Genomic DNA, 10,860 nt, shown 5'->3' with positions numbered 1-10,860 from the left:
AGAGCCCATGCTTGGAAGGCAGGAAGGTGGAGAGGGTGGGCGTCGCTGGCACTTGCCTGGTCGGTGCACCAGTACCAGGTGGCCATGATGGTCAGGCCGAAGGTCATCCCGGTCCATGGGAGGTCCCCTGTGTAGGGATCCCGGAACATGTGCATGGCATCTGTGCGTGGCAGGTGGCAGGTGGTGTTGGCGATGGTCCTGGAGGGGATGGCCTGGGCATACGCTGCCTCTAGCTGCCCATATCCACCGATCTGGTCGAAAGCTGGAAGGGTTGGGCAGGACAGGGACAGTTTGATTGGGTGGCCCTGACTCCCCAGCTCCTGCTGCACTTCCTCATCTCACAAATAACATCCTAATGCGTCAAACTGGAATTTTTTCTACCTTGCCTTTCCTGGCATTTGGGAAGGTGTGGTGGGTAGAGGGTTTCAAAAAAAAAAAAAAAAAAGGTGAAATTAAATAACTATTTTATTTGTATTTAAGATAATACTATTAAATGAGCATTTTGCACATGGACACCACTGTGTCCACTTGGCCTGGTGGGAATCACTGCTGGTCTCCAGATGCATGTGGGCCTCCGCTAAGGGGCTCTCCGCCAGGTTTTGAACTGCCCATTCAAGGAAGCAAAACATTTTTTCTTGGCACTCAAAGACTTTCCTGAGGCATCTAAAGTGTTAAATGTCCTGACCCAGGTTCCAAAAGGTTGTGATTTTAGTAGAGCCAAGAATTGGTGGCAGTGATGTGACTCCTCCAAGATCATGCAGCCTGCTGGGCAGGTGGGGGCTCAAGTCAGGGGTCTTTCAAGTCCAGAGCAAATCTTTCCCCTCATTGTTTCTGTCTACCTCGGGGTCAGGACTCTGCATGGCCAAGCCCTGGCCTGTCTGTGATTTGGCCATAGCCGTGGTCACTCCACTCCCATCCAGACTGGGCCTAGCTGTCTGGGTCCCTCATGTGCAGTGAGGTTTGTGGATGTAGGGTCCATGGGCTAAGAGGAGGAAGCCTGTCTCTGCCCCAAGCCCTGTTCCCCAGCAGATCATGGAAGAGGGAACCTGGGCCAGGATCTGTGTTCAGGGACCTATCTGAGTATCAAAGCAAAGGTACAGATGCTACACAAGGGTTAGAGTTTGCTCAACTGCAGGATCTCAGATTCTGAGTCTGGAAATATTTAAAGGCTTCCATTTGCCCTTTGTGGGATCCTCCCGGCTCTGCTTGCGTACTTCAGGGACAGGGAGCTCACTACCTCCACCCTACCCCCCAGCCCCTGGCAGCCCTATAAGCTATTCCCAGACTAATGTCATCACTCTGTCTAAATGCTCCTCTCCCCTCCCCTGCCTCTAGCAGTAGGTAGCATCACCTTTCAGGATTCTGTTCCTGATCTTAAACAATTGGAGGAGACGCCTGGGCAGTGTTGTGGTCTCCTAATTGCTGCCTCCACACCCTCCGGCAGCCCCACCTTGCTGTCAGTCCTGAGCCAGGGCGGCACACGGCAGGCCCTGTGTTCCTGAGTCAGCTCCTTACCCGGCCCACAGCTGGTGACAGCTGGGCAGCGGGGCAGCCAGGAGAGGCCTGCAAGGGATGGTTGCCTAGCAGCACAACCTCATCAGTCCTGCAGGTTGCTGGGGCAGCCCACCCCCCTCTATAGCCATGGCCCCCAGCCCTTACCTTTGACCGCCAAGATGACAGCCCCCACCACCATGATGATTGTCTGCAGGGCATCCGTGTAGATCACAGTGGCCAGGCCCCCTGTGGGGAACAAGGTTACTGGAGGTGTGGGGTCCCTTGGCCTCAAAGGAGCCAACTTAGTGAGCTCTTGTTGGGGCAGCTGTTCCCAGATGTGCCCCCTACCCTTTCAGAGGTGGGTGAGCAATGAGCTGAAGCACCTGGTTGCACTCCTTGGGAAGGAGCCTCCCCGCCGGAGCCCACGGTGCTTCCTGTGCGTCTCCTGGCTCTGCCCAAGCCAGTGGTGGGCAGGCCCTCCCTTCAGGCCCCTACCCTTACCCTGTCAGAGGAACCATACCTGCAATGGTGTACAGAGCGGTAATGATAAGTGTGAGGATGGTGGAAAGGTAAAAGTTCCACCCCAGGCAGATGTGCACGAAGAGGGCCCCGGCGTACAGGTCGATCTGAGGAAGAAAGGTTTTGGGTAGAAGTCCAAGGTTACCAGGACCCGATGGTCAGAGCCCTGGCGCTGCACTGACGGGCCATGTGACCTGGGAAATGCGCTTTCTGGGGCTATTGTGAAGGTGGGAGAAAGAAGTGGCCTCGGCAGCTGTGAGCCATGTGCAGATGTACCAGGGATGTACTGTCATTAATAAAGTCCAGGGTGGCCAGTGCCCACCAGAAAGCATGGTGTTGTTGAATTTAATCACTTCCCAACGGATACAGAAGAGCCCTCTCCCCTCGCTTCCTAGAGTGACCTTAACAAGGAAGAGTCCAAGAGGAATCCATGGGGAGGCTCATGAAGACTAGTGGGCCTCAGAAAACAGGTGCTGGGGGTGGGCGGGGAACAGAGTGGCTTATCGTCCACTCCTTCCCGTGAGGTTGGACCTGAAGCCAGAGTGCTCACAGGCATGTCACAGGCTAGGGCTGGTTAGAGGTCTGGGCCTACAGCTGCACTGTCCCAGACATTGGGCCACATGCGGGTAGGAGTCTCAGTCTGGGGTTAGGCAGCCTCGGTGCCGGAATCAGCCTTACAGACCATACATAATCCCATTGGGACCCGGGGCCAAATAATGGGCTTCACCCTGCCCCACCCCTGTTGCCATTTTGTGTTGGCTCAGTAGAGGGGGGGGGATTGCCTGAAATACAGTGTTGGGACCCTGAGAAAGCTGGGACAGGACTGTGGGTCACTGGAGCCCTCAGCTGTGTGCAACAAGTTTGCACAAGACTTGGTCTTCCTAGAGCCCATGAGGCATGGACCCGAAGTCCTTTGATCTCCCCCAGAGCCTGGCCCAAGTTGAAGTAGCCAGCACTATCTTGAGCCAGGGCCCGGGGACCAGAGCCCCTGGGACAGAGTCCAGGTAAGAACAAGATGGACTCCATAACCCATGTTCCCTACACTGCTTCCTCTAGCTCCTCCTTGCTCCTGGAGAGTACAGCCATTTGGGCTTGTGGCTTTAGCGGTGTGCATGAGTGTGCATGTGAGGGGTGGTTCAGAGAGAGATTGGGGAGGGGGAGGTTGGCCTCCAGCCTGAGCCGAGAAGCCCAGAAATGCTAACCCTAACCCTTCCTTGAAGGATTCTTCAAGTCCTCACCCCATAGGACGAGGAGAAGTTGAGGCCCCAAGTCAGTAAAGGGACTTCCCAAAGCCAGACCCTGGGACAGGAGGTCTCTAGAAAGCTCACAGCAACAGACTGCCTGCCACTGCCTGGCTGCCCTACAGCTGCTGCCGAGAACCCCTCTGGACCCCACATCTCTGGAATGGAGCCCTAGTCTATGCACCTGGTCTCCAGGCCCTGGTCACACCAGACTCACCACCCAGCACTTTTGCTGACTCTGGCCTCAGCTCACTAGCCCCATCTGCCCTGGACTGTCCCAGTCTCTGCCTCTCATTTTCAAAACTCACCCTCCTGGACCCACACCTCTGCTCCTGGTGGATAGTCGGTCCTCCCTCCCTTCCTTCCATGGGAGCAGGCTTTGAAGAGGGCTGAGGAGTGGGGAGGACTTTAGCTGAGTCCTCTCTGTAGGACCCTACATGACGTAGGTCCCACAAGGGCACAACTCCCTGCAACCCCCAAAAGTCCCCTGGTGAGGACCTGCACACATCTATTCCTGCCTGACTCTCTGTTGCAACCCAAGCCCTCTTTGCTGAGGGTCCAACAAACTTCTGCCTGGTAGAAGCTAAGACCCACATGGCCCTGGGTCTGTTTTCCTGGTCTGCTGTGTCCCAGCCATACAGTTCTGAGCAGGTCACTTCACCCCCTGAGCCTCAGTGGGTCTCATCTATAAAAATGCAGTGGATGTGGAGTGAACAGTCACTTCTGCCACTTCACTTCAGCAGGAGCAGTGGCTTCTCCCTCTGCATAGCCCTCCCCAAGGAATGCTCTAGAAAGCTAAGCAACCTCTGAGGGGGCTTCCTCCTCTCTGGCCCAGGAGCAGCTGCAGAGTCAAACCCCTGAAGACATGAGTGGAGAGACCAAAGTCAAGAGTTTGACCAAAGTCAAACTCACCCACTGTGGGCATAACCCTGGGAACCAATCAAAAGGACAACACCAGGCAGCTGCATCCCTGTAGATAGGACCTCGCTCCACCACCCAGCAGGACCAGAGCCACTGCTCAGACCCATGAGAAAGTTCCAGGATGATGTCCAGGGTCCCAACTGGCCCACACTCAACCCCACCACTGCCCTGCTCCTTCCCCGAGCAGGACTCCAACATGTCTGCCTGGAGAGCGCCCCTGACCCCTCTCCCTCTATCTTATACCCAGAGACTCTGCTGGTCCTCCGCATCCCCGGTTGTCCCCAAGGAGACCTTTGTCCACTTGCCACCTTTGATAGATGACAAGTGTTCGTGTCTGTAGGCACAGTCCTGAGCATGGTATTCAGAGCCTCATCTAATGCTGTGGCCCTCTGGCGGGTGGCTGGGATGGCCAACTGCACTCCTTAGATGAGGACACTTTGACACAGAGAAGTTCATATCTTGTTCAAAGTCCATGAGCAGCATGGGGGCTGATCTGTGGGGCTCCCACAGCTTGGAACCCTAAGCTTCCCAGGTTCTGGGGTCTTCACTCCATTTCCCAGTTGGTGGACACTGTCCCCTACAAGGCGCATCAGCAGCCAAAGGCTAGAGACGGCCTGGTGCTTCTGATCCCTTCATCTACTCCCTCTCCCTGTCCCCACCTGGCCGCCATGGAGCCCTGCACTGATATTTATGAATTACTGCGTGATGGATTATCCTATTAAGTTGTTCCCTGTGTCCCCTGCCCAGGTCCTCGCTCATTTCTATAGAGACGGTCACTATCTCTTGAGGGCTCAGAACAGAAACTTCTGGCCACTGCTGTGGATTCTTTCCCCAAACAGCCCTGCACTCTTCCCCACCCACTGTGCTGCCCCTGGAGACCCTCACTGCTTCTTCCTGAACTGCTTGTTCTGGAGAAAACTCAGGGGATGCCAGCATTTACACCACACAAGGAATACAGACCACCTGCCCTGCCCAGCCCCAGGCCCTGTGTGCTGCTGGCTACCCCCCCATCTGTCCCATCATGCTCCCCTTTTCCCCATGCCCCTTGCACTCCAGCCCCACCAGCAGCTCCCTGACTCCTTGTGTTTGCCAAACTCTTGCCCAGATAATGCAGCAAAGCTTGAATCTCCACCCCAGAGCGCCCCTGTCCCCTCCCCTCACTATCACCTCCCGAGTTGTCTTCTTGGCTCAGATGTTCACCGTTGCTGTGATGGTAATGCTCTGTCCGGGCTTCACACCCATCTGGAAAGTGCTCATTGGGCTGGCCTGCTCACCCAGAGCCAGGCACACAGTAGGTGCACCATAGGTAAGTATGCTTCCAGAGACCAGAGGAAACTGCAGGCCAAATCCAGACCCACCTTATTCTACTATTGGCCACTGCAGCAGAGTTGAGGAGTTGGAACAGAGACTAGATGGCCCCCCCAAATCCCAAAATATTTATAGAAAAATATCAGGCTCTTTGTAGAAAAAAATGAGCCGATCCTGACTTATATTAACTTATTCAATTCTGGGAGGTGTGCCAGGCACCAACAGCCCTGGGGATGCATCAGGGAACAAAGAGAAAAAATGGGGGAGACGGACAATAGACATTCTAAGTCAATGATTCTGTGTAAGGATAGGAAGGAGAGAGAAAAGGTAAGGGAGCTGTCTCCCTGGGGCAGGGATAAAGAATTTAAAAAGCTTAAGAGAGGTGAGGGAGCCAAGGGCACAGCTGGGGAACAGGGCTCCAGGAAGAGGCCACAGCAAGTGCTAAAGCAGGACTAGGCCTGGCAGGTTGGTGGCAGTGCAAGGAGACCAGAAGGAGAAGAGGGAGAGGTGAGGCTGGTGGGGTTTTCAGTCCAAGTGGCACAGGGTATTGTGCCTGCCTTCCCTATTTTCCACAGAAGTTAAACGGCCGGCCAGAGCTCACAGTTTCTCTAGATGAGTGCAGTGGGTGATTCTCCATACCCTCCCATGATAGGTCCTCCTGGCAGGCAGGTGCCCCCGCCTGAGGGGTGGCTGCAGGCCAGTTCTAGGACCTCTGTCAGGACAGGCTGCACCTGGGATGGCTTCTGGATGGGCGGACACATGAGATGTTCCTAAAGCTCAGCCTGGTGCCGTCAGGACCTCTGGGGGCCCCCGTAGAATGCGTGCACTTGAAACGGCTTTACTCCAAAGCCAGGAGCAGGGCAGCCCTAGTCCCCTCCCAAACCAAGACCAGCAATTAGCCTTGCTTCAGCTTCGCCCTCTGCCTCATCTAGGCAGCTCCCGCGTTGGTTCTGAAGCCTGGCCTTGATGTGACTGCTCACTCCCCTTTTCATAGCTGGGTCCTTTGAGTCACCCCATCACAAGGTGGAGTTTGGAGTGCCACATCCTGGCTATTTGGGGAGCAGTAGTGTAGTGGTCAGGCCCTTGGGCCTGGTGGCAGAGACCTGGGTTCTAACAGAACTCTGCCTGGTGGCTGTGATCTTGGCCAGGGGTGCAGTGTGGGTCTCAGCGGTCACATCTGTACATGGGAGGGAGGGAGGAAGGGAGGGAGGCCTGGAGATGGTAGTCTCTAAGGAGCTCTCCCCTCTGCTGCTCGGGAAGTTCCACCTTAGCCACTCACTTGAAGCCAGCTCCATGTGACATCTACTCTGTACCGCATAGGGTAAACACAGGGGTGGTGATGGTGAAGCAGCCTTGTGCCCACAGCTCACCTTCCCTCCTTCACTAGACCCCACCGGGGCCTCTCACATGCCTCCCCTCCTCTGTCTCTCCCCTGAAACCCATTCTCTGGTTTGCCTCAGTCTCCAATACTCCCACTCCCTATTACCTCCCTTCCAGTGTCTGTCTGTCTGTCTCTCTCTCTCTCTCTCTCTCTCTCTCCTCTCTTTCTCTCTCTCTCTCTCTCTCTCTCTCTCTCTCTCTCTCTCTCTCTCTTTGATTCTGGGCAGGGATTGAACCCAGGGACACTCAGCCACTGAATCACATCCCCAATCCATTTTCTATTTTTATTTCGAGACAGGGTCTTGCTGTGTTGCTTAGGGTATCACTAAATAACCCAGGCTGGCTTTGAACTTGTGCTCGTCCTGCCTCAGCTTCCTGATTCACTGGGATCACAGGCCACTGTGCCTGGCCCAGCTTCTCTCTTCCCTGTTTTCCTATCTGACCTCTAAAGCATCTGACTGAGAGTGGCTGTTAGAATCCAGGCCTCCTGATCCGGCCACCCCCAGGCACGTCCTACACACGGCCTGTCTCCCCTTTAGCCATTCTCCTCTGCTCCTCCACCAGCACCTCTTTCTCTGTTGGGGCTCAATTGAGATGCCACCTGCTGAGTTCCATCTGGCTGTGCCTGTCATTCCTATTTATCCACCTCACTGTAGCGAAGCCCAGGGCAGGTTGGGAACAGGGTGTTATTTATTTCTGTATCCCTTGGCTTCCAGGGAGGAGGGGTTCAGGAAAGGGACAAGAGGGAGGAAGAGTAGTAAAATTCAGAACTTGGTCTCAAGGGCAGCCCAAGGCCAGGTCCCTCCAGACTCGAAAGGAATCCCTGGAGGAAGAAAACCTGCTACGGTTCTCTCAGAGTATCTAGTGAAGATGGTGGTGTGATGGTGAAACTCCCCCTAAACCGGACCACAGTAATAACAAGATGCTCTGAGGACCTCCCCCAACCCCAGCTGCTGGGTGATCCCCCAGCACAGAGCACAGAGGGAGGTCAGGCTGAGGCTGCAGAGGGGACACCAAGGAGGGAGAGCAGCAGACCAATGCCCAGTCCCACCACTATCACCAGGGCCCCTTGAGGGCTCTGGTGACGCTCTCAGTGTCCTGTTCTCAGGTAATCCTTCTCCCCACAGCTCCTGCTGACCAGAGAGGCCCTGGCCTCCATTCCTTCCACTAAATCATGCCAAGCTTCCCCTGAGGAGGAAGCCAGATCTCACAGAGCACAGTCCCTAGAGGAGACATCAGCCCTCATCCACCCTTACTGAAGTCCTGAGAGGTGGGCTCTGTCACCCTTTCTTATAAGGAAGGAAACTAAGGCTAGAGAGGCTCAGTGACTTGTCAAGGTCGCTACCTTAGCCCGCATCAGGCAGCCCCAACTCAAGCTTGTTCAGAAGCCTGGATTCCCCCTGGGAAAGTTAAGAGAGAGTCGAAAGTCTGGTAAGAGGTCAAGTTCCTTTCTTTCCCTGGGCCTCAGTTTCTCTATCTGTAAAATCAGGGTCTTGGACAGGGAAAACACCTCTGATCGCCATCCCATTTAAGGTGGGATTATTGCTCTTTAATATTCACAGATCCAGGCCCTGAGGGAAAGCTGAAACTACCCGCTGCCTCCAGCAGTCTGGGCAGGAGGTCTCCTGGGTGCAGTAGCAGAACCGGCGGGGACCATGCAGGCTTTGGGCGCCCTCTAGTGGGAAATCCTGGCTTACTTTGCTGCTGGTTCCAGAGAAGATGCCCAGGTCTAACCCCTCCTGTTCTGCCCCACTAAGGCAGGATGATGTCCTAGACTGGCTGTGTGACTCTAAACAAGTCATGGGACTCTCTGGGCCTCAGTTTCCCTAGCTGTTCAACAAAGCAGGGGTGAATGAGGTGGATGTCAGGTCCGTTTCAGGGGCCCCGGATCAGGGATGTTTCCAGGATACGCTGGTAAAAGGTGGGGCTGGGGGGCAACTCACCGATATCTTGGTGAAGACAGACAGCAGCAGGGACAGGACAGACAGGTACATGCGTATGCGCTGGCCTCCAAAACGTTTCTGAATGTATTCAGGCAAGGTGACAATCTGGGGGACATACAGGCAAGAAGAGCTAAACACTCCCCAGAGACCATGACAGGTGTCCAGGGCAGGGGCCCATCCCAACCGCTCTCCCTCTCCCTGGACACACAAAGTGGCCATGATCCTCTCGAGGGCAAGGCCAGGAAACTTGCTCCTTACAGTCCCAGCCCCAGGCCCTGAATTCTAGGCTGAGTTTAGACAGGTTGAGGTTGGCTCTTCAGGGCTGAGATGAGGAATTGATTGGAGGAGCCACAGGTGGGAACAGAGGGACAAGTTTGGAGGCTGTTGCAACAAACCCAGAGGATATATGATGAGGATGGACAGAGAAGATGGCTGTGGGGGCAGAGCAGGGGAGAGCATGGAGGTGAAATCCCCTGGATTCTGTGGCTGTGGGACTGGGGCTAAAGGGGTGGGTGGAGTCAGGGATAGTGAAGGCAGGTGTGCCACCCAGCTGTTCTGCCCCAGTGCCATCCTGCTATGCCAGCCAGGTGTGCAGTCCAAATGTGCCACTCAGCTGTACTGTCCAGGTGTGCGATCCAGGTGTCCCACCTGACAGTGTCAGGGCAGTAGAAACTAGTCACAAAATAAGCAGGCAGAGGTCTAAGTGGGAACAGCCTTACCCAGCTGGTAAGAATCTCAACTGGTCTAATAGGAAAAACACAGCTCCGAGGGTTCACCAGCTGGTCCCAGAGGCTGGGGAGGACGGGCCCACCACTCACCTCTGAGGAAATATAAATGGGCACGAATATCCACGCCAGAGCCAGCAGCACGTATGTGGCCTGTGGGGATAGGGGAGGTAAAGATCATGTGTGCAGATCCCCAAAGCCTTGTCCCTGAGACTACTAGATGACCTAGGGACCCCAGATCCATCTGACTTGTGAGAACCTGGGTGGCCCCTCCCTGTCTCTGGGCCTCTGTAGGCAGATGAGTGGGGCCAAGGCCAAGAGCCCCCTTCCGGCCTCACTACAGCATCCCAAAGACCATGTTGCCCAAGGAACACCACTGCCCAGAGCCTGCCTGGACAATGGCTGACACGTGTTCTTGGGAGTTGCCCACCTCCAGGGTCTAGCCAAAGTTGCTGGACTCTCTGCCCCAGCCCTCCCTCAGGCTGCACACGCCCTCTCCACGTGCTCACATTCCACTCAAAGCCTGCCACAGCCAGGCCTCCCGCTGCACCAGAGCCCGCCAGTCCAACAAAGAGGCCAGAGCCCTCACTGCTGGCGAACAGGGAGGCTCCAATCTGGAGGGGAAAGAGGAAAACCAATCAGCACAGGCTTCAGCCACCAGCCCCAGCCTGGACCCAACAACATCTCCTTTTACATCACAACCTAAGTGGGGCTCCAATTCCCACCGTATACATGAGACTATGCCCAGGGGTATGCGTTGATGTACCAGCCACGCTGCTAAGGAGCAGGCAAAGGGTTCAGACTTCAGAGACTACCCTTTATGCAAATTCCATCTGCTTGACCCTACCCGCCCACCCCCAGTTTGAGGATCTCCTGCCAGCCTTAGGCCTGTCCCATGGAGCTGGCCCTGGGCACTGAACCTTGGATTAGGAAGACAGTAAGGTGATATCAGGGATGCAGATGCCAGCTGACCTAAGGCCAGATACAGCCCCACGGACAAAGGGAGGGGTGTGTGAAAAGTCAGGGTTCACTCACTGGCCACCACGTCATGTCTCGGCCTGCCAGGAAGTAGCCGTCCACTGTGCTCCTCCTAGCTCGACAAGATGACTGCAGGAACAGAAAGAAAAGGCGAAAATTGGGACCTTGTGCATTGTTGGTAGGAATGCTGAATGCTGCTGCTGCTGATTTAAAAAATTAAGCATAGGATTGCCATGTGACCTAGCAAATTCCATGCCTAGGTATATATGCCCCAGAAGAACTGAAATCAGATGTTTGCAGTCAAAACTTATCTAGAAATGTTCGTTAGTAGCATTATTCAAAATAACTGAA

General features: G+C 55.0%; 1 protein-coding gene across 3 annotated transcripts in view; it reads right to left on the bottom strand.

Moving 5' to 3' along the window:
• The window catches only part of Slc5a10 (solute carrier family 5 member 10), a 65,362-nt gene that overhangs the window by 43,998 nt on the left and 10,504 nt on the right, over positions 1-10,860 (bottom strand). For 2 of the 3 annotated variants that reach the window (XM_076869869.1, XM_076869871.1), the window contains exons 2-8: positions 10,567-10,638; positions 10,041-10,145; positions 9,625-9,684; positions 8,807-8,911; positions 2,015-2,120; positions 1,660-1,740; positions 57-262 (exon numbers count right to left, since the gene is read on the bottom strand). In XM_076869869.1, coding sequence (XP_076725984.1) covers positions 57-262; positions 1,660-1,740; positions 2,015-2,120; positions 8,807-8,911; positions 9,625-9,684; positions 10,041-10,145; positions 10,567-10,638 — 735 coding nt within the window. The remainder of the gene's footprint in view (positions 1-56; positions 263-1,659; positions 1,741-2,014; positions 2,121-8,806; positions 8,912-9,624; positions 9,685-10,040; positions 10,146-10,566; positions 10,639-10,860) is intronic. The other variant, XM_076869870.1, reaches the window with a different exon arrangement.

Source organism: Callospermophilus lateralis, chromosome 11 (assembly GCF_048772815.1).
Source record: "Callospermophilus lateralis isolate mCalLat2 chromosome 11, mCalLat2.hap1, whole genome shotgun sequence".
Taxonomy (NCBI): Eukaryota; Metazoa; Chordata; class Mammalia; order Rodentia; family Sciuridae; genus Callospermophilus; species Callospermophilus lateralis.
Note: the sequence above shows the minus strand (reverse complement) of the source record. Positions and strands in the feature narration are given on the sequence as shown.